This window comes from Caretta caretta, chromosome 7 (genome assembly GCF_965140235.1).
Source record: "Caretta caretta isolate rCarCar2 chromosome 7, rCarCar1.hap1, whole genome shotgun sequence".
NCBI lineage: Eukaryota > Metazoa > Chordata > Testudines > Cheloniidae > Caretta > Caretta caretta.
The window spans coordinates 82,040,506-82,063,845 of record NC_134212.1 but is presented as its reverse complement, the minus strand read 5'-3'; the positions used below and the strand labels follow the sequence as shown (position 1 = coordinate 82,063,845).

At 45.6% G+C, this 23,340-nt stretch overlaps 1 protein-coding gene and 1 non-coding gene across 3 annotated transcripts in view; both read left to right on the top strand.

The window, feature by feature from the left end:
* The first annotated feature begins 2,288 nt into the window (after positions 1-2,288).
* Positions 2,289-2,360, top strand: TRNAQ-CUG (transfer RNA glutamine (anticodon CUG)). Its single transcript has one exon. It is a non-coding gene; the product is annotated as a tRNA-Gln (tRNA).
* A 20,364-nt stretch (positions 2,361-22,724) lies between these two features.
* The window catches only part of SLC25A16 (solute carrier family 25 member 16), a 41,066-nt gene continuing 40,450 nt past the window's right edge, over positions 22,725-23,340 (top strand). Inside the window, exon 1 of one of the 2 annotated variants that reach the window (XM_075130871.1) lies at positions 22,725-23,066. In XM_075130871.1, the coding sequence (XP_074986972.1) occupies positions 22,988-23,066 (79 nt within the window). In that variant the 5' untranslated portion in view covers positions 22,725-22,987. The remainder of the gene's footprint in view (positions 23,067-23,340) is intronic. The other variant, XM_075130870.1, reaches the window with a different exon arrangement.

The following is a 23,340-nucleotide window of genomic DNA, read 5'->3' as shown; positions in this document are numbered from 1 at the left end:
ATCCTGCACATTCAGCAAGTGCTTTAATAGTGATACAGTAGAACCTCAGAGTTATGAACATCTCGGGGATGGTGGTTGTTCAGAACTAAGAAATGTTTGCAACTCTGAACAAAATGTTATGGTTGTTCTTTCAAAAGTTTACAACTGAATATTGTTTCAAAGCTATATTAAGTCTTTACTTATGCAGAAGAAAAATGCTTTTAACCATCTTAATTTTAATGAAACAAGCACAGAAACAGTTTCCTTACCTTGTCAAATTTTTTTTAAACGTTTCCTTTTTTTTTTTTAGTAGTTTACATTTAACACAGTTCTGTGCAGTGTTTGCTTTATTTATTTATTTATTTTGTTCTCTGCTTCTGCCTGATTGCATACTTCCAGTTCCAAATTAGGTGTGTGGTTGATCAATCAGTTCATAACTCTGGTGTTCGTGACCCTGAAGTTTTACTGTCAACAAATGTTTACAAATTCAGATTCCTCTGGTTTCTAGTCAGATGTCACATATGTAAACATGATTTACAATTATTTCTGTTTACTGATCTGGTGTTATGAGTAAGCACAGATTATGCATTAACCCCCCCTCCCCAAGGTTTTATTTTAACCTGACAGTATTCCTGCATTAGTGACTCTCCCTTTTCCAGCAATGAGTGAGAGACAACTCACCCAATGCTGTTCCTTGCATCAGATAAAAGGGTCTCATGGAGAAGTGGCACATGGAATGACCTCTCAAGGGCAATTTAATGTAACTTTACATCATCTTAACTTTTGTAGCCCGTAAACAATCTAATTTCAAAATGTCTACACTAACTTGTCAGTGTCCAAATATAATGGGGCAATCTAACAAGTTGTCAGTTTTAGGACCTTGCACAGAGATGTAAAGCTGTTCTGATGACTCACCTGGCAGACAGACCAGATGGGTCCTCTTGTCTCCATTCCAGGAGCAGTAAAGGGTTTGAGCCTGAAGTAGAAGGAACTAGAATGGGAAATGAGGGGTCCTGTAGAGAACAATTCTAGAATAGACCACTACAGATTGATGCTGGTTTGTTATTTACATTAAAAATAAAGGAAAAAAAGGAAGGGTTTAAGTTTGAACCATATCCTCCCCTTGTGCACTATGCTAGGCGCAAATGCCAGATACTTACAGTCTGCTCTTCTTTATACTGGTATAAATGTGGAATGATTCCACTGATTTAAATAATGCCCCATATATAAATATAACAATGCTATGAAACTAACCAAGAGCTCATTCTTCTAGTCCAGGGTTGGGCAAACTACAGCCCATTGGCTGGGAACAGGGAACTGCAGCTAATGGGAGCTTCGGGGGAGGTACCTGCAGGCGAGGGCAGCGCGTGGAGCCCTCTGCCCCCGCCCACAAAGGCTGCATGGACATGGTGCTGGTCACTTTCCACAGTGGTGCAGGGCCACAACCTGGGCAGGCAGCCTGCCCTGGCCCCGGTGCATGCCGCTGCCACCTCAGAGCTGCTGCAGGTAACTGGCTCCAGACCGGAGCCCGAACCCCTCCTGCGCCCCGCATCCCAACTCGCTGCCCTGAGCCCCCTGCCTGCACCTCAAGCCCCTTCCCTGAGCCCCCTTCCACACCCCTCCTGCACCCCAACTCCCTGCCTGCACCCCAATTCCCTGAGCCCCCTGCCTGCACCCCAACCCCCTGCCGTGCCGCCTGCCTGCACCCTGCATCCTAACCCCCTGCCCTGAGCCCCCCTGCTGCACCCCTCTTGCATCGCAACCTCCTGCCCTGAACCCCCTCCCGCACTGTGCACCCCCTCTTGTACCCCAAACCCCTTCACTGCCCTGAGCCCCCTTGTACACCCCGCACCGCTCCTCTGCCCCAACCCCTTGCCCTGAGCCCCTTCCTGCACACCACACCCCCTCCTACACCTTACACTCCCTCCCACACCCCAACCCCCTGCCCCAGCCCTACATTCATGGCCCTGCAAGCAATTTCCCCACCCAGATGTGGCCCTTGATCCAAAAAGTTTGTCCACCCCTGTTCCAGTCCTTACCGAGGCAAAAAACTCTCATTGAGTTCCATGGGAGTTCTGTTTGAGCAGCAGTTGCTGGATTTGGCCCCAAATCACAGACAAGCTGTCACAAAGTCATATTTTTGAATTTACTTTAATTCTTTATATAGTATAAAAAATCCTCCACATACTATTTTCTTTATACTAGAGTATTTTAGTAGTAGTAGGTTTGTTTAGAACACTCGTGTTTTTCAGATACGATCTTTTACGAGGAGAAAGAGAAATGGGAAGCATTTAAAAAGAACTACAGCTGGTTCCATGGTATAATGGTTAGCACTCTGGACTCTGAATCCAGTAATCTGAGTTCAAATCTCAGTGGGACCTTGTTTTGGGGTGGGGGGAGGAAGGGATAGCTCAGTGGTTTTGAGCATTGGCCTGCTAAACCCAGGGTTGTGAGTTCAATCCTTGAGGGGGCCACTTAGGGATCTGGGGCAAAAATTGGGGATTGGTCCTGCTTTGAGCAGGGGGTTGGACTAGATGACCTCCTGAGGTCCCTTCCAACCCTGAAATTATATGAGATGTAGGTTCTTTAAATAACAGCAGTCTTTTAATGACATCATGAAAGAGAGCAGTGACCCCTCAAAAACACAGCTGCAAGGGGGAAAAAAAAAAAAAGAGTACTATCCAGGCAAATAACCAGAAACAATCACAAACAAGGCAAGGACTAGGTTAGGACCCTAATTTTACCATGCTTGGATGCACTAATGAAACTACATTTTGTTTCTATGTATACATATGTTTTTAAAAGTCAGAGATTTGCATGATGGGGAAAAAAATACCTTGGAACATTCATATAAACCAAAAATCCAAGTACATAGTATTATGGACCAAATTCAGAATTAGGAACATAGGAGTTGCCATCCTGGACTTTACCAAACCAAAGGTCCATCTAGCTAATATTTTGTATCCAATAGTGACCAGCACCAGATCCTTCAGAGGAAGATGTAAGAATTCTGCAGTACATAAGAAAAGCCATACTGGGTCAGACTAAAGGTCCATCTAGCCCAGTATCCTGTCTTCTGACAGTGGCCAATACCAGGTGCTCCAGAGGGAATGAACAGAACAGGTAATCATCAAGTGATCCATCCCTTGTTGCCCATTCCCAATAGGCAGATGTGAGAAAATTGGCCAGCACATTACATCTCAAGCTAATGTCTATCAGTTAACAACTGGCTTAAGCCCCAAAGCATATGGTTTTGATATCCTTTCCAAGACTTTTGTTAGTATTTAGTATCACTCTGGATGTTCTTGTTAGCCATATCAATGTCCAATCCCTTTTAAAATCTTGCTAAATCTTTGGCTTCAACCTAATGTGGCAATGAGTTCCATAGTCTAATTATGTGCAGGAGTGGTGGTGGTGAAGAGTTTTTTCCTTTTTATCAGTTTTGAATTTGCTATCTTCTAATTTAATTGACTGTCCCCTTGCTCTTGTGTTTGAGACAGGGAGAACAGAAGCTCTTGATCTGCCTTCTCAGTACCATTCATTATTATGTCTCCTTTCATTAGTTTCTTTTCCTAAGGTAAACAATCCCAATCCCTTCAGGCTCTCTTCTTATGAGTTTTTCATGCCCCTACCTATACTCATTACCCTTCTCCAAACCTCTTCTAATTCTGCAATATTCTGTTTGAGATGGGATGACCAGTCCTTTATAGTATTCCAGATGAGGCTTCACCACTGACTTACATAACGACATCATATTTCCCATATTATTCTCCATGAATACACCAGACTTGGTGTAAGCAGCCAAATCTGAATTTGTTCCTAAAATTTCTAATAGTGTAACTGTAGAAATTGGTTAATTAAATGGTTTACAGACTTTACTGTGTGCACAATGAATGAAGCACTGTGGGCAATGTGCACCAAAGAACCAATCGTTCTCCCATAAAATCCATGGCAAAAAATAACTTTGGCACGTGCTAGATCAGACACCAAAGCCCTGATCCTGAAATCTGTTCTGCCCAGGTGCAAAGGTTCTACCATGTGGAGCAGCTTGTAGGATCACATCCCTGATGAGGCAAAAAGAAAAGAAGTACTTCTGGCACCTTAGAGACTAACAAATTTATTTGAGCAAGGCAAGGCTGCTTGATTCCTGGCTCAATCCTCCAAACTGCTTAACACCTTTAATTCTGCAGGACTTCAATAGGAGATATAGGCACTTAGCATTTTGCAAGTTTATGCCCTCAATCCACAATTTACAGTATGCACAGTGCACAGTGAATGAGACTGATAAGCACACTTGTCAATGTTTTGAAAATAACACTACAAAAAGCCTTTCACAATTTTAGCTAAATAGGTATGAGTGATAAAAAGGCTGGAAGACACGACAGTTGGTGCCACAAGAACAAAGAAACCCTCTTAAATATTGGCATTAAATCATTTTAAAATATGTACACTTTGTGAGCATGGCCTGGTGCATTCTTACAAGAAGTGTGCAGCTCTGCCTTATTCCATATTCAGTACAGTCAACCTTTGCTCCTAATGTTGTGAAGTTGTACTAAAAAAATGGTACCAACTGCTCTTTTGGCCCAAAGTAACTTTTAAAGGCGCATCACTCAAACTGAAAACAGTTATTACTAATTTCAGAGTAACAGCTGTGTTAGTAATAACTAAAAAGAAAAGGAGTACTTGTGGCACCTTAGAGACTAACCAATTTATTTGAGCATGAGCTTTCGTGAGCTACAGCTCACTTCATCCGTGAGCTGTAGCTCACGAAAGCTCATGCTCAAATAAATTGGTTAGTCTCTAAGGTGCCACAAGTACTCCTTTTCTTTTTAGTTATTACTAAGATAGTCCAAAGCACTTTTGAATTAACTGTTCCCCACTAAGAAATAAGGCTTTTTCTCCCACTCTAGTTCTGCATTAAAAATATTTAAAGTTTAAAAATTGCATGTATTTTTGCAGAGAAACGGTTTTTCTTCTTTAAAAAAAAAAGTGGTTGAACCACTTTAAATAAACCACAATAAAAAAAAATTAACCTTCAGGCAGAGACTAAGCCTGGAAAAAATAAGTCTGAAAGGTGAGTGTTTTGGAAAGTAATAAGTGACTAAAACCAGAGCTTAGAATGCAAATGCTTAGACAAACATTCACAGTTGTGAGCAACATGCCAGCAAAAAACACACAATCAATAAAGACTTCAAAAATATTATAGATCAAAGATTTGTGTTTGCTGTGAAGAGCTCTCAAATGTCAAAGAATTATTTTGTACACCTCACTTTTCATTTAATTTTTTGATTACCTGCTTTACATGATCAGTCCATCCTTATAGACCCAAAATATGGTCGAGCTCCTGCCTGAGAAGGACTAGACATGATTCCCTTCAGGGCACATCAAGGCTACTCCTCAGCTGCATAGAGAGACAGCTGCTGTTACCTTTAGGGCTAACTAGGCTACTTCTCCTGCTCCGCCCAGACAGAGAAGTAAACTGATTGGGAGCAGAAGGAGCGCGGCACCTACAAGCTTGGGTCATTTCATAGAAGAATTCCTAAAACGAGAATAAATCTTAGCTTAAAAAAAAAAAGTTACTGAAATCAACCGGAGAGATCTGTTAATTAGAAGTCTTCATTTTTATATAAATTTTGTTAGCTTTGAAGTTTAAAAAGACACAAATCTACAAGTCATTCTTCTAACCAGCGTTTTTACTAAAAGCATTTTAGATGCATCATATTACAAGCGCATATTTGTCCAGTTTTACAATTTCCTAATTTTATATTAAGATTTTTAAAATTGGAGACATTAGGCCAAATTGATTCCTGGTATAACACCATTGACAAGTTTGTTTACACAGCCTGATTCTTGTAACTCCACGTGCATGGTGACATCAGCGTGCTCATGCCCTGCTCTGGATGCCTACATGCACACTTCCTTCTACTCCTTAAAGGAATAGTATCTCATTAAGTTAAACAGCTGTTATGCAGCCAGAGATACAAGTGATGTAATAAATGTAAACACCTCCACAGATTGTGTCAATTTGTAACTAGCCAAATTTATCCCCAGTGTAACTCCACTGATTTCTGCTATGTTACACCAGGGATGAATCAGGCCCATTTTTAATAGCATGTCTTTTTGAGATAGTAGAGAGATGTAAATTCTAAGTGTGCTAACCTCTGCCCCCTCCCAAACAAGCCACCTGGCCCCAATCAATTCCTCTCAGACAAGCCACCTGGCCCCAATCAATTTTATCCAGTAAACTACCCTACTCCCTCTAAATTCCCTGAAGACCAACAGACCCACAGTAAACTATCTGTACCAGATCTCTCCCCAGTCTTGACAAACCATCATCAATTCAAACCTCCTGACTCCTACCAATTCATCCAACCAATCTGCCTCAGTTTATTTCTCCAGGTTGGAACTCAACAGCAACAAACTTCTGAGGGGAGGCCCAATCTTCCTCCTTTTCTACTAACAAAACACCTTTCTAGGGGAAATATTTTCAGTAATCCCCCGCAACTGTTTGTGGAGCAGCAGCAATAGGAACTACTTTCTTGTGACTCACAATTAAGTGTGGCAGGAGGGCCTGTTCCCCTGCTGACCCTCCATCTCAGCATGTATTCTAAGTGTCTCAATGTGAGGGGCCTCACTGGCCACATAAGCAAATGGCTGGCTCACTATGCTCATGCTTTTAGGAATCTCTGGAACCAGCCCTACAGGCAAGTTGCTATCCTTCTCCAGTTGCCTGTATTGTGATGGGCTCCTAAAATGAGAGGCCTTGTTGAGCACATGGGCAAATGACTTGCCCTTTCTAGTTAGTGCTATGGGGTGTGTGTTTGCAGTGTAAAATACTTGCCAGCCCCAAAAATAAGCAGCTGGCCCTGCTCCTACTCAAGACATACCTGGGGGTTTATTTTTGCAAGAGGTAGAAAAGTAGTCAGAGGTGGTCTCGGGCTACTATTGTAAATCTTTTCATGCAGAGAGGAGCCAAACAATGGGTCAAATTAGGCTTTCAGGTACAGTGATGTAAATCGAGAGAGACTCCATACAGATCCATGGAGTTACACTGCTGTAAATCTAAATGAACAGACCAGAATTTGCCCCAGGGCTTTTAAAGAGAAAGGAGAGAGAGAAAAAAAGATTTACTTAGATTAAAACCCCCAAACCCACCTTAAAAGCAACCTCCAAAGGATGCTGCATGGCCCTTCCTTTCTTTTTAAAAGGCACACTAGAGCCCAAACTCCTGGTCAGTGTCCCTTTAATTGTTCCCTGCCCTTCCATGGAGGTTTAAGGCAGCTTTGCTTGCCTGGCGGGTTTTTCCAGGCAGGCTCTAGCTAGCTGCTGTAGCGCAAACAAGGCAGCAGCACGAGCAGAGCCCGGACGGTCTCAGTCGCTTAGCCAACAAACTGTCTTTCATTTAAATACACGCCAATATTTCTTTATTTCCCCCCCAAACGTCCGTGCAGAGCTCTACCGTCCCGTAAGAGAACCGCCTAGGCAGCTTACCGACTCGTTGCGAGTTTTACGAGCTGCTTGCCTGGGTGTCCCTGATTGCACTTTCCACGTCTCTCCTAAGGAGGTTGCAGCTAAACTTTGGAACTATCGAATAAGTCGTTACTATACTTTAACCAACCCACTAAAGCAGACAGGAAACCGGCTCCACGCATTAAAGGGGGCTTTGCCACCGACTCGGGCGCGTTAACTGCTCCGGGGATTGATTCCAAATACATACCAAGGCTGTTGCATTGTCAGTAGGATACTAACAGGAAAGGGCGATCCGTGCATGGCTAAGCGAGCCACAGCTGGAGAGGAGCAAGTGGAGTTCCATGGCTCTTGGGGCGCGGCGTGTCCCTCCAAGCAGCGAGCTCGGAGAGCAAAATAAGCCCCGTGCGGAATATGGATACCCAGTGGCACTGGGGAGTAAAATATGCTGCTCTCCCCGGACGGCTAGCCTCTCCCCAGGCCAGACCCTCTGGGAGGGAGGCTCGGCTATGCTCTCGCTGGACCTACCCCTCCTAGTAGAAAGCAAAACGCGAGCTGGATCCCCCTAGCTGGAGTGGGATTCTTTGCCCTGCCCTCCCTGGCCTCTTTAGGCAGGAGACTGCCCTTTCCCTCTCTCATAACAGGAGACTGACTGAAGGAGAAATTAGCTGAGAATACCATGTGTAGCGCAAATGCTCCCATAATACAAGAGATGCCTTCAATGAAAGCGAAATTGACTAATTCTTTACAGAATCATTAAGAGGAGAGATGGAAAAGACCTAATAGGTTCTTGTTGGTTCCTCCACTGGGACCAACCACTGCAGGTTTGTCCCCCAGACTTTGTTTTCTAACCAGGCATTTGCCATCAGTGTATAGGAGCTTTCACCTAAAAATGGACACTGAAAATCATTTTAGACCCAACCTTTTGGCTTTAGGTTTTAAAAAATGCGCAAAACAAATTATTCTATTAATTATGGTTTCATAATGGTTTCATCACTTCTTAGTAAGTGATGGCCAATGTGCCTGTACAAATCATGAATTTATTAGATCCGGGGGTTCAATGTTGGGTTGGTCTTCAAGATGGTGTGATTGTTGGTTTTAAAACATTGCCCTATTATTTTTAATTCAAACAAGGAGAGAATGTGCATATGCCTATGAAATATGCATCTTTGTGTACATGGCCTATAGCAGAACCAGCATAAAAATGGCATGCTCATCCATAGGTGCTCAATTAGTCACTCATTGAGAAAGAGAAGCTGCTACTATTCCCTCCCCATCCAGAGGAGGATATGCAAATATACTAAGGGAATTGGAAGAAAAATAAAAGCTCTGTCATGTCCCCACCCTCCACGGAGAAAAATAAGAAGCTTCTCTGGTAGTCCCACTCTCCCCATAAATCCCATGTGCCTCCCTGGCCCATAACATCTTAATCAACTCCTCACTGGAGTTGGCTAGTCTAAAGACATGACAATCCAGTGGGGCTACGTCATTAGCCCCCACTACCTATGACTGTGACACAGAGCCTCAAAACATGAAGCATAGGTTTACAATTTCTGGCCTCAGATCCCAAACCTGGGACACCAACATCCACTCATCAGTACACTGACTCAAGTCAAACCACCATATCCCAAGCTTCCCAGTGCCTTCCCAGCTGTGGCCACTCTAGCCCCTGGTTTGTGGTGAGGTGTGGAACAACCTGACTGTACAACCGTACATTACAGGAAGTTTTCACAACCCACAAAGTTCCCAACACTTCCTGCCAATCTGTCTTTTGGGTCTACATGGTCTCAGCAACCGCAGCCAGCAACATGGAGGAGTTACCATTTGAAGATCTTTTCTTGCTTGTGTTTTTGTTCCTGTTTCAGCAAATAGGCAGAGTATCCATGAGACACTGGTGGACATTCTGGTGGCATTTTCTGACCTATCAAAGACTCCTGGTGGAGGAGGAGGAGGAGGATATAGACATAGAAGACTTGAACTTGCCGATGCTCCTTGTGACTCTTGGTATAGCCACTGCTGGCCCCTACGTAGACCAGCCTTTCTGGAGCAGGGCAACAAGCACAGACTTGTGGGATCACATTGTCATACAGACTTCAGATAACTACCAGTAGGTACAGAACTTTTGCATGAAGAAAGCCACATTTCTGGAGCTTTGTGAGCAGCTTACCCCCATCCTCCAGTGTCAGGACACACAAATAGCCGCTGCCATGTAGGTCAGGAAGCGAGTCTATAATTGTTTGGAAGCTGGCTATCCCAGACTGCTACAAATCCATTGCTAACCAGTTCAGTGTTGGAAAGTCAACTTGGGTAAAGCGGTCACAGAGGTTTCGGAGATATCATAGCTACCACTGTTTGACGATTTGGGTGATTTACCCAAAAGTGGTGGGCATAAACAATATTCCTGAAGTAACTGCTGATTTATGGACGTCAATGTGGGCTCTCTGGAAGAGTTAATGATGCCAGGGTTATCTGATTATCAAAAGTCTACATTCATGGACAGGCTGGGACACTATTGCCACTAACTGCCATTGTCCTAAATGGAGTTACTGTCTGGGGGACCCCATGTACCCTCTTTTGCCTGGCCAAAAAAAAAGGTTTAATTACACTTTCAGCTTGTGCAGAATGATGGCTGAATATATGTGTTCAGCTGATTGAAATCCTGTTGGTGCTGCCTGCAGACCCATTTAGATTCCTGTGTCATCAATGCTGTCTGCATTATTGTGGCTTCCTGTTTTCTCCAACAATCTTTGCAAAGCCCATGGCGAGCCATTTGACTCTGAATGGACCTATGACACTAACAGATTGCTGAACCAGTTCACTTAACCAGAAAGTGCACGTATCACAGCTGCACAGGAGGTACCTGGGCCAATACAGATCAGGGACACTCTGTGCAGCCCCATTATGGATTTGCATGGCCCAATGGAAAAGGGAGAATAGTATGTTTATACATGTGCTTGTACAATATTTCCAGTAACTGGGGCACTGCCACATCATATAAAAATGGGGGAGGGAGATTGACTGCCATACACTGTACTTGTGAACAATATAACTGCTTATGAAATGAGGGTGATGGGGATTGATTCCCCTGCATTGTACTTGTGAATGAGATGACTGCTTATGCAATGGGGAGAGGGATGTGCGGCAAGAATTGTGGATTTACAGTATGGCGTATGGCTTGAGGTAGATAAAAGTATTAAGAAATAGTGATTGGATTCAACTTACCAGTTGTCCCTTATCATGTGTTTATCTTTATTATTTGAAATACACTTTATATAATGTGATGCACTAATAGTAATAACATTTCTTAGTAAAATAAAAGTCTTTATATTTTAAGATGAATTTGAAAAAAAAAAAAAAAAAACCGTTGCCAGCCCGCCATTAGCGTACCAAAACCCCAGTAATAAACTAACAACAAAACCAGTAATAGAATAAAGTCCATAAACCAAACATTGAACAGTGAAACCAGTGCCAACAAATAAGCCCCTACTGTTGCATGTCCCCTACCACCCCTTTCCCTTCTTTCCACATTTATAGCACCCACTTGGTGCTGTTGCGAAGAGGGTGGGGGGTGAAGGCATTCCTGGGGGTACCCAGCTGCACAAGAGTGAAAGCATGTAGGGAGTATGGGGTCAGCACAGGGGTGGAGGTATGCAGTAGGGGTGAAGGACTGCATGGGGCAGATTTACCTTGTCCAGCGGCTATCGAGTCCTGCTTGTCTGGTCCACCCAACCATGGAATTGTCCACAATATTCCAGGTCTGCAGCACATGGCACTGTGAAGGGGACTCAGCACGTAGTTTGGGTGCAGCAGGAGCCTGTACTCTGGTGGCCGTAAGTGTCAGTAGCCTCTTGAACAGGTCTTTCTGCTGGATTCTAACATCCTCCCTCAGCCAGTGTTCCTGCTCCAGAAACTGAGCTGCAAATCTCTCCTTGTGTGCTGAAATTCTCTCCTCTTGCTCTGCTGCCTGGTTGTGCCTTCCCTCTTGTCATGAACCCTTCTCCCTCTGGTACTTCACCTGCTTGTTTGCCCTGTCCAGAATGTCCTCCATATATTCATTTTGAAAAAGCATCTGATTGGACTGGTCTGTGACAATTCTGTATCCTAAGGACCTGCTTCAGTGGGCCTACACGGCCAAGTTGGAAGAGGCTGAAGGGAGTAAAAGTAGAAATCAAACAGTGCATTATGATTTCAGTGCTTCAAAACAGGTTCAGGGTATCTATAGGCAAAAGTGCCTTATGGAATCTCAAGGCCAAAAAATTATATTTTGTAAAACTGAGCTTCAGTATATTCTGAGAGGATCACCTGAGCTCCCAGAAGCAGAATGGACCCCAATCAGTGAATCACAGTGAAAAGACTACACAATTACAATTTAGTATTACAAATGACAATTTAGTATTGCTTTTGGTTTTAAAACTGCAGACCTTTGAATGGAGAGGAGCGCCGTGGCTTACTACATAAGCATTCTCTGTATTTCAGGCATTCCACATTCTCAAGGACATAATGATTCTAGGGGTTCCAGAATGGCAAAGGGAGATTTTATTCCAAGCTAGCTGACTTGGCACTGACGTGTATGCCACAAAGGTTTTCAAATTTACGGTGACAGGGAAGCATATCTATGAATGGAATGGGATGGTGACTTACAGAGGAGGGCCTGGGAAATATGCCCTTCCCTGAAATTTTACTACCTAACACTCTGTTAGCTTTTTTGACTGCTGCTGCGTATTGAACAGATGTTTTCAGAGAACAATTCACAATGTCTCCAAGATCTCTTTCTTGAGTGGAAAAAGTTAAATTAGACCCTATCATTTTGTATGGATAGGTGGGATTACGTTTTCCAACGTGCATTACTTTGCATTTATCAACACTGAATTTCATCTGCTATTTTGTTGCCCAGTTTTGTCAGACCCCCTTCGTAACTCTTTTGCAGTCTGCTTTGGATTCAACTATCTTGAGTAATTTTGTATTGTCTCCAAACTTTGACACCTCACTCTTTATCTTTTTTTCCACATCATTTATAAATAAATTGAACAGCACTGGTCGCAGTACAGATCCCTGGGGGACATCACTATTTAACTCTCTACATTCTAAAAACTGAATGTAGTGCCCCCTCTCCACGCGGTTACCTTCTTTAATTCCAATCTGCTTACAGGCTTTGATGGATAGGTCTGGGTTCTTCTGGATCCCGCCACCCACTCAGCAGGGTGTAGCTTCTTTATTTTTTCCTATTAATTTATTTGACGGTGCCTCCACCCCCCTCGCTCCTTCCTGGCAGGGTCACCAGGGCAGCTTGGGAGGAAAATTCTAATCACAGGGTAATCCCCACTTACTTGCCAGATAACTGGAGACTTCCAAGAACTAACATAAACACATACAATATATTCAACACAATAATTATATTAAACAGGAGACAAATATAACATAACAGGGTAAAACACTATTTTTAGGTTCACCGGTGCCCACGCTGCTAATACATGTGACTTTCCCCAGTCATGTGACTTGATGTACCAAATGTAAGATTAGTGTCCCGTTGGTACACGTACTTTGTTGGGGCCCTTGATGACCTATGACCACAAAATTCTTCTCTGCAGTGATTTAGCAGTGTGGCTGACTCGGTTCAGTAGAGCCCAAAGGACTCACAAGTGTGAGAAGGTGGTAAATCCCTCCACAGGTTTAATATGCAGCAGGTTATAAAATCCCCAAACCCTTACTCCCTGGCTTGAGGACACAGTTCAGAGAGTAGGGGGTCCCCAAAACAAATTTCCTAACTAAAAGATGGTGCACTCACAAACTCCATGAATGATTCTCAGGTTCAGAGATGACTCTGGACTCCTCAGTCACTGCAGAGGGGCTGATCTCTGCTGGCAGGGATCCTCTTCAGGAAGGAATCAGGCTGCTTCAGTCCCAGGATTTTCCCTCACCACAAAGGGGTGCAGGGCTCAAGGTGCAGATTACACAACTGTACTAAAATCCAAACTGTAGACTCTTAGCCCAGCGTCCAGACACACACAGAACAGGCAGCAGCCCTGAACTAGCAGGCTGAGCAGAGCTAACCATGTGGTGACTGGTCTCACCTAGGGAGCTGGAAGGCTAACTCAGACTGGCTAGGGAAGTTTCCCAGCAAAACTCTACAAACTGGGAATCATCAGTGGAGAAAGAAAAGCCCAACTGAGGGATCTTGCTTTCAGGTCCTAGAGGCCTGTTCTCAGGGGGAACCCTGCATGCAGGCCTGGGACCTACCAGCTCCCCACACAGCCAGTCCTGCCCATGCCCTAGCTGGCTCCCAACTTACTCAAAAATGGCTTCTCCCCTTTCCTGAACTCCCTGGGAGGGGCATCTCACTCCCTATTGGTTGCCGGGCAGCCTCTGAGTTTGCCTTGGCTCCCCCTCCCTATCAGGGACAGCGTGCCTCTCCCTGAGCTGCCAGCAGACAGAAACCTAGATTCCTGAGGCATCTCCTTGGGGGTTACTTGAACATTCATTCCTACCCTTTGCTTCCCATCTTTTAACCAGTAACTGATCCATGAGAGGACCTTCTCTCTTCTCCCATGACTGCTTACTATTCTTAAGAGCCTTTAGAGAGGGACCTTGTCAAAGGATTTTGAAAGTCCATGTACAATATAGCCACTGGATCACCCTTGTCCACATGTTTGTTGACCCCCCTCAAAGAATTCTAATAGATTGGTGAGGCATGATTTCCCTTTGCAAAGCTGTGTTGATTCTTCCCCAACAAATAATGTTCATCTATGTATCTGATTATTCTCTTCTTCGCTATACTTTCAACCAATTTCCTTGGTACTGAAGTTATGCTTACCAGCCTATAATTGCCAGGATCACCTCTGGAGCCTTTTTTGAAAATTGGCATCAGATTAGCTTCAGTTACCTGGTACAGAAGCTGATTTAAGTGACAGATTACGTACCACAGTTAGCAATTCTGAAGGAACTCAAATATGAAATTGCAGTACTCTTGGGTGAATACCACGTGATCCTGGTAACTTATTACTCCTTAATATATCCATTTGTTCCAAAACCTCCTCTACTGACACGTCAATCCAGGACAGTTCTTCAGATCTGTCACCTAAAAAGAATAACTCAGGTGTGAGAATCTCCCTCACAGCCTCTGCAGTGAAGACTGATGCAAAGAATTAATTTTGCTTCTCTGCAAAGGCTTTTTCTTCCTTGAGTGTTCCTTCAGCATCTCTATCATCCAGTAGCCAGAAAAATTAATTGCCAGGCTTCCTGCTTCTGATGTACTTTAAAAAATTTTGCCTCTTACTGCCTCTTTTACTCTGTTGGTTAGCCATGATGGCATTTTTTGGGGTCATCTTACTGTTGTTTTTCTTAATGTGGGGGTATATGTTTAATTTGAACCCGTATTATGGTGTTTTTTTTAAAGTTTCCATGCAGCTTGCAGGCATTTCACTTTGGTGACTGTTGCTTTTAATTTCTATTTAACTAGCTTCCTCATTTTTTGTGTAGTTCCCTTCTTGAAGTTAAATGCCACTATTAACTGTGATGAGCGTCTTTGGTATTTTTCCCCCAACAAGGATGATAAATTTAATTACATCATGGTAGCTATTGCCAAGTGATTCAGCTATATTCACCTCTTGGACCAGATCCTGTGCTCCACTTAGGACTAAATCAAGAACTGCCTCTCCCCTTGTGGGTTCCAGGACTAGCTGCTCCAAGAAGGAGGATGGTGCTTTAGTGTCCGTGTGGATGATTGCCTCCCTACTGCTTCTGATACAGGCTGAATGCATCTAACCAGGGACTACATGCAAACACACACAGACTCTCAAAGAAATACACAGCCATCTCCTCCACCCCCTGTCATATTTCTGGACTGCATAGAACCCCTAACCAGCTGACCATACTTCAGACACTGATTTTGTCACTCATAGACTACATTTAACCTATCCCCCCATTCCCACCTTTGACAGTTTTCTATTTACAGGTGGCTTGTAATGTTGTGGCATGCCCACTTCGTATGGTGCAGTGTACTAAAAGGGAAGACAATATAAGGTTCTTATTTTTAACACCCCAGCACATCTCTATAAGAATGTGTGAATTTCAAGTAAAAATTTAATTTTAAATGCTTGTTTCACTGTTTGAACTTCCTGATCTACATTTTGAATTCTACATGGTGGTGGTGGTAGGATGACACCAAGCTGCTAGCGTACAACCTGCCAGAAGTAGCTATATGCTGCTGTCTGTGGCTTGTAATAAATTTTACATTGGGTCACAAACTGGAAATCCTTCCCCATCCCTATATTAATAACAACAAACATGGGTAAGAAACTTACCAGGCTGAGTAGCTTTTTCTGCCTTGTGTTTCTGCTGCAAGTTCTGCAGCGGGCTCCTCCTCCCCAGAGGCATCAAAATCCTCTTCTGAGTAGGGAGCCAGAATGTGCTGTAGCTGCTCTGGTGGCAAAGCCACTTCAGGGACAAGACTGAGCACAGTTCCCAGCATTAGTCAAACTCCTTGTAAAAGAGGCCGCATGATAGCTAGTTCACAAAGGTGCAGTTCTCATCCCTGGCTTTCCAATAGTTGTTCTTGAGCTGCTTAATTAGCTCCTTGCACTGGTCACCGATCCAGTGAATCCCCAATGCTGCTAGCTTCTTTGCTGTTTCCTGGAACTCATGCTAAAGTCAAACTGTTTGCTTGCCTCACACTATAGATGAACCAAAATCTGTTTATGCTTCCGTGACCAGCAAGCAAACACATGGCAAAGGACTTCTTTCTGTCAATCACCATTACATACAAAGGAAAAGATTCATTCTGCTTGTAGCTCATCGATCAGATTAAAATGGAAGGGTTAAATGCTGAGCAGCTGTACTTGAACCAGAGGTGTGGCTTCCAGTTCTGAGGAGTCAATTGGCCAGTCTTGGGATAGAAAGGACACCATCCCATGGGATTGCACTGATGATCTCAGGAATAGACTCAAGTCTGTGGGGCTGGGCCCAAGCTGCATCCACACAGCAGAATTATGGAGTTTAGACCTGAGTCCACACAGGGCCCAGGCTTGAACCACCCACCCTGCAAGGGACTGGGGCCGGCAAGGATGGAGCACCCATAGAGAAAAATTAGAGGGTACTTAGCACCCACTGGCAGCCAAACTCCCCTCCACTCCCACCTGCTGCCAGCCCCTGCTGATCAGCTCCTCCCGCTCCCTCCCAGTGCCTCCTGCATACCTTGGAACAGCTGTTCATAGGTGTGCAGGAGGTGCTGGGAGGGAGCGGGAGGAGTGGGGATGGGGCATGCTCAGGGGACGAGGTGGGATAGGGGTGGGGCTTTGGGGAAAGGGTAGAGTGGGGGCAGGGCCTGGGTCTGAGCAGGAGTTGAGCACCCCCGGCGAAAATTAGAAGCCAGAGTCTATGCTGGAGCCCAGGCCCAAGTCAGACGGAATTGTCTGAGAATGGAAGTGGGGTTTGGGCTTACATTGCAGTGTAAACATACTCTTCAGAGCTGGTAGATGATTTAAGGGTGAAGATGGCATTGCTCATGCTTAGAGCTGCAGATGTGTCAAGGTAGGTAAAATGTCACAGACGCTGTGATTTTCTCATTTGTCTGTGACTTGTCTTTGTGTCCATAACTTACCCTGCATTGGTGGTTCCTGTCTTTTGGGCCTGAGCCTAGCTCCCTGCTCTGGGTATTGTGACCTGGTGCATGGAGTTGCAGCGCTGCTCAGGTTCGGCCCATGGGGTTGGAGAGGCAGCTGGGAAAATTTGAATGAGTTTCACTGTGACCTTGTGCACCAGGTCGCAGGGCCACTCACTATGATTTGTCCCATCAGACCTTCCCCATGATGACTGAGAGGCAGGTCAGCCAAATCTGAGCTGTGCTGTGACCCCAAGCACCAGGTCACAATGCCGGGAGTGAGGAGCTCTGCCTGATGGGACAGGAGTTGCTGCAACAGGTTGAGTGCTGGGCAAGCTTGCTCTTCAGCTCCCGCCCCACAACCACCATTTGTCACATACATTTTTTATCCAGAATCACAAAACATGTGACTTGTACTAAATTTACTGTGACTGCTCTGTGACTTTTTTATCAAAATATGCCGTGACAAATCTGCAACCTTACCATGTGATTAGGGCCCCACCAAATTCATGGCCATGAAAAATGCATCATGGACTGTGAAATCTCGTCTTTTGTGTGCTTTTACCCTACACTACAGATTTCATGGGGGAGACCAGTGTTTCTTGAGTTGGGGGTCCTGACCCAAAAGGGAGTTGCAAGGTTATTTTAGGAGAATTGTGGTATTGCCACCCTTACTTCTGCGCTGCCTTCAGACCTGGGTGGCCAGAGACCAGTGACTGTTGACTAGGTGCCCAGCTCTGAAGGCAGCGCCCCACCAGCAGCTACACACAAGCAAGCGTGGCAATACCATACCATGCCACCCTTAATTCTGCGCTGCTGCCTTCAGAGGTGGGCGGCCCAAGAGTGGCAGCTGGTGACTGAGGGCCCTGCTCTGCAGGGAGCAGCGCAGAAGTAAGGGTGGCAATATCATACCATGCCATACTTACTTCTTCAGTGCTGCTGGCGGTGGTTTTGCCTTCAAAGGTGGGCTCCTGGCCAGAAGCCGCCGTTTTCCTGCTGCCCAGCTCTGAAGGCAATGCTGCTGCCTGCAGCAGCACAGAAGTAAGGGTAGCAATACAGCAATCTCCCCTACAACAACTTTGCAACCCCCTCCCTGCACAACCCCTTTTTGGGTCAGGACCCCTACAATTACAACACTGTGACACTTCAGATTTGAATAGCTGAAATAATAAAATTTACTATTTTAAAATTCCTATGACTGTGAAATTGACCAAAATGGACTGCGAATTTGTTAGGGCCCTACTCAAGATACCCTGGGGGAAGGAGTCAAGAGGTTCTTGGATGAGCACAGTATAAATATGTAGAAGAATGCTGGGATTATGGAATGGGGGCATGAGATCAGAGGATATTTATTGGGATAAAATGGGAACGAAGTGAAAGTTTCTTAGGGTCTTGAAGATTAGGTAGAATAAAAGTTGAATGACTTGGAGGTAAGTGGTGAGGGGGGGACTGCAGGAGATGGAGGTATGCTGGGTAAGAGGTAAATTTGGGTTTATAATATAGTTTTTTAGGTGAGTTGGGAACAATTTGTAGAAGCAAGGTAATATGCATTTTCTGGAGAAGGAAGCAAGGTTTTTTATGAGAAAGAAGTAGTTCGTGGTCAGGAAGGCCACAAACTACTCCCGAGGGAAACAAAACAAGTGATGAGGAGCTTTCATAAGAGATCCTTATGCGTGAGTGGAGAAATTGAAGGGTCAGAATATATTGGAGGAAGGAGAAGTGAAGGAGAGGATCAGCTGCTGTCTGAACATGGGGCAATGGGAGATTGAAATTATTATAAATTATACATATAAGAGAAAACTTGAACATAAATATAAAATCTTGTTTCACTCACAATATAGACATATCATAGGGAAGAAATGTACAGTAGCAGAGAGATAATTTTGTCTGTCTCTAATTTATAATATTTCTCTATGATTTTGTGAACAGCACTAAGTAAATAAACTTATTTTTAAACTGACAATATTATTTTAATGAAAGGAATAACATACACCCAAGTATACCTGGGCAGCAAATGTACATAAGGAGCAGTGGAACTAACATAAATAATTTTTAAAAAGAGTTAAGAGAGGTATTAGAAAGAATGAAGTCTTGTATTACAGAAGTTTGGTTCAATGGCCTGACCACAACACTGGTTGCTAGAACTCTTGAGTTCTAATCCTGGCTTTGACAATTACTTTCTGAGATGAGGAAATAACTTAAATTCTCTTGTTTCTGGATATTAATATTTACCCACCTCACAAGGTATTAACTATTAATTAGTTAAAGTTTGGAGAGCATTTTGAACATGAAAAATTCTAAGTATTAATATTGTTAATACTGCTAACTGAAGAGAGGGAACACACCTAAACAGATGAGCTAATTGTCTTAAATCTCTAGTTTATTCATACTTCTTGCAACATGTACTGGAATGTTGTTCATTTGTGTTTCTCTTGGAAGGGGCAATGTGTTCTGTAGCAAAGAAATGCACTGAATCTGAAGAAATGAGTAGGGATCTTGAGGTTCGGGAATTGTTTGGCAGCAGCAATTCTATGATGTTGTAGTTCTTTGCCAGCTTCATAGACACCGCTAGAAAATGTGAAAGTGTGCCATTTATAATGTACTTTTCATCTGAGGGACTCAAAGCACTTTTCAATTTATGACTTACAGTACCCCTGGGAGGTAGCTAAGTACTATTATACCCATCTTATAACTGGATAAAAACAGGTACAAGGGGTTAAAAGTACAGAATGAGGCTCCAATTTTCTAAACTAATCCATACAAGCAGACCTTTGTCCCTATGCAGAGCCCCATTTACTTGAATGGCATTGTGTGTGGAGGCAGGGGTCTGTTCAGATGGCTCTTATTGCAGGTTCAGAGTCCAAGTCAGCAGTAGAGTGTGGAAGAGAAATCTTGAGTCTTGACTCTGTCCAATGCTTTAAAAAGGAGTGATTTGTTCATACTCCTTCCTGCCATTAAAACCTTAAAATATTTTGAACTTTTATATAAAAATGCATTAAAACAATAGGGTTTGCATACAGTTTAAAAGGTTATTGAAGCAGCTTGGCCCAAATGTGGGAGACTAGATCCTGGGTCTCTGACCTTCCAGTTGGCTTCCTGAACCATCAGACTATAGTGTGCTCTCTTTGTACCTCTGGTCCCAAAACTCTTTAATTATTTATACAAATTGAACGAGTTTCAACAGGAGAGACTGAGGATACTCCACTTTAGAATATCTCATAGCCCAGTGGTCAGGGCCCTCTACTGAGAGATATGGAAGGTCTCTGTTCAAAATATTTTCTCCCCCCTCAGGCAGAGGAATTGCACCCAGGTCTTCCATAGCCTGGGTGAATGTTCTAACCACTGGGATAAAAACTGTAACCTCTTCCTCCTTCAGACAGATTTTTGAATGGGACCTGATCTAGCACAGATACTGGTTCAGGCCCCACAGGCAAAATAGGCAGGCACTCCGCCCCTATTTTCCCCTAGTCTGTGGATTGTACTGAGGAGCTTAGTTGGACAACAATGCGTATGCTCATAGGCAGAAATGTAGGCACTTAGGGAAATTTTGCCCAACAAATTGGGGTACTTACTTAGCTAATTTCAGCACCTACAATACAGGGTTTGGCGGCAGCAGGGCCGGCTCCAGGCACCAGCGTTCCAAGCAGGTGCTTAGGGTGGCAGTTAGAAAGGGGCAGCAGTTCCTCCAGCCATGGCAGCAACTCAGCAGCAGCTTCTCTGTTCTGCCTGCCGTGGAGGCAAATCGGCAGCAGCTTCTTCGTTTTGCCGTCCGTGGTGGCAGTTTTTTTCACTGCTTGGGGCAGCAAAAACTGTAGAGCTGGCCCTGGGAAGCAGCTGAGCAGGGGTTTTGTGGCTTGCAGTGCAGCCTAACACTGGGACTTAGGGCATGGCTACACTTGCAGATGTATAGCGCTGTGACTTAAACCAGCCCTTGGAGACCGCAGCAGCAGGGAAAGTGCTGCCGTGTCTTCACATTGTCAGCTGCAAGTGCAGTGGCGTGGCCACATTTGCAGCACTTCCAGCGGCACGGGGAGCGGAGCATTATGGGCAGCTATCCCACAGAGCACCTCTTCCCATTCTGGTGCTGTGGCTTGTGGGAAGGGGACAGCAGGGTGCAGGGCATTCTGGGTCCTGTCCCAATGCCCTGTGATACATCGCTTTGAATGCCAGCAATCCCTGTGCTTCTGTCCACATTTGGCGCCATCTTTCAACATTTTTTGTACTGCATGCTTTGTCTTCCCTTTTGGTATGCGGGAATGGATCCTGAACTTGTGAGGAATATGGTGATGGGTCTCGCCAGCACATCACGAATTGCAGTGGAGTTACTCCTAAAGCTACAAAGTGACAGCGAGTAGTCCAAGGATGATGTCGACTCGCATAATACATACGACACGAGATTGCTTGTGGCAGTCACGGACATGCTCACCACAGTGGAACGCCACTTTTGGGCTTGGGAAACAAGCACTGAGTGGTGGGATCACATCATCATGCAAGTCTGGGATGAAGAGCAGTGGCTGCAGAACTTTTGCATGAGGAAAGCCACTTTTATGGGACTGTGTGCTGAGCTCACCCCCACCCTGTTGTGCAAGGACACGAGATTGAGAGTGGAGAAGTGCCAGTGGAGAAGTGGGTGGCTATTGCAATCTGGAAGCTGGCAACTCCAGACAGCTACCTATCGGTCGCTAACCAGTTTGGAGTGGGAAAGCTGACCGTTGGAATCGTATTGATGCAAGTTTGCAGGGCCATTAATCACATCCTGCTCAGAAGAATAGTGAGTCTGGGCAATGTGCGTGACATTGTGGCTGGCTTTGCACAAATGGGTTTCCCTAACTGGGGAGGGGCGATAGATGGGTCGGATCTTCCAATTCTGGCACCAGACCACCTAGCCTCTGAGTACATAAATCGGAAGGGGTATTTTTCTATGGTTCTCTAGGAGCTGGTGGATCACTGTGGGCATTTCACAGACATTTACACAGGCTGGTCTGGAAAGGTGCATGATGCATGCATCTTTCAGAACATAGAATCATAGAATACCAGGGTTGGAAGGGACCTCAGGAGGTCATCTAGTCCAACCACCTGCTGAAAGCAGGACCAATCCCCAATTTTTGCCCCAGATCCCTAAATGGCCCCCTCAAGGATTGAACTCACAACCCTGAGTTTAGCAGGCCAATGCTCAAACCACTGAGCTATCCCTCCCCCCCCTTAAATATAAACACAGGCCTGTTCAGGAAGCTGCTAACCGGGACTTTCTTCCCAGACCAGAAGATCACCATAGGGGAAGTTGAAATGCTCATTGTGATCCTTGGACACCCTGCTTACCCTTAAATGCCATGGCTCCTGAAACCCTACACTGGGAGCCTTGACAGCAACAAGGAGCGGTTCAACAACAGGCTGAGCACCCGGTGCACAACTGTGGAGTGTGCTGTTGGCGGTTTAAAGGAACACCCCCCAAGGGCCCAAGCGGGAACTGGGATCCCGGCAGACGCCAGCCTGCCCCAGGGCCCGGAGCCAGAGGCTACAGAGAAGTGTGGCAGACGCTTGGGGGTCTGGACAGGTGCGGGCGGCGGGCTCGGAGCCGGCGCGCTGGCCCGGAGCTCTCGCGGTGCGCACACGGACCGCTCTAGGGCTGCGCCGCCGGCGAGGGGAGGATACAGCGCCCGCGCCGGGCCCGCCCTGCCGCTGACGCGATCAGCCGGCGCCGCTCGCCCGGCTGAGCTACTCCCAGTGCTCCTGAGCCGAGGCCGCGGCCCAGGCCATGCACAGGCAGGAGAGCGGCGGCCCAGACACCTTCCCGGTGGCTCCGGCGCAGTGATCGTGGCTGGCTGCTCCGCTCCCTCTCTGGCTCGTGCTGGGGCGCGGGCCCGGGCCGGCACCATGTGCTGGAAGCGCCGGGGGCTACCTCAGTGAACCTTCCTCCGCGGAGCCCGCCGCGCCCCAGCTGTCCCAATGGACACGCAGGGGCCGGCGGGGCCCAGTGCCGCCGCGCGCAGAGACTTCTACTGGCTCCGCTCCTTCGTAGCGGGAGGTAAACGCCCCGCTCCCCCTGCTCTCTGCCGGCCGAGGCCGGGCTGAGACCCCTGCTGCAGCTGGGCACCCGCCCTGCCGCCGCGGGAGACGCGGCTGGGGCTCTGCGGCACCAGGCTTTGCCCTCCCCTTTGGTCTTGCCATCAAGCCCATGGTAAAAAGGGAGATGAACCCACTGTCTGCGTGCTGTGCCCCAGGGGCCCGCCGGGCATGGGCGCGGGAGCGTATGGACCAGGGGGCCCGCACAGTGGGGGATGTGAAGACCTTTGGCACAG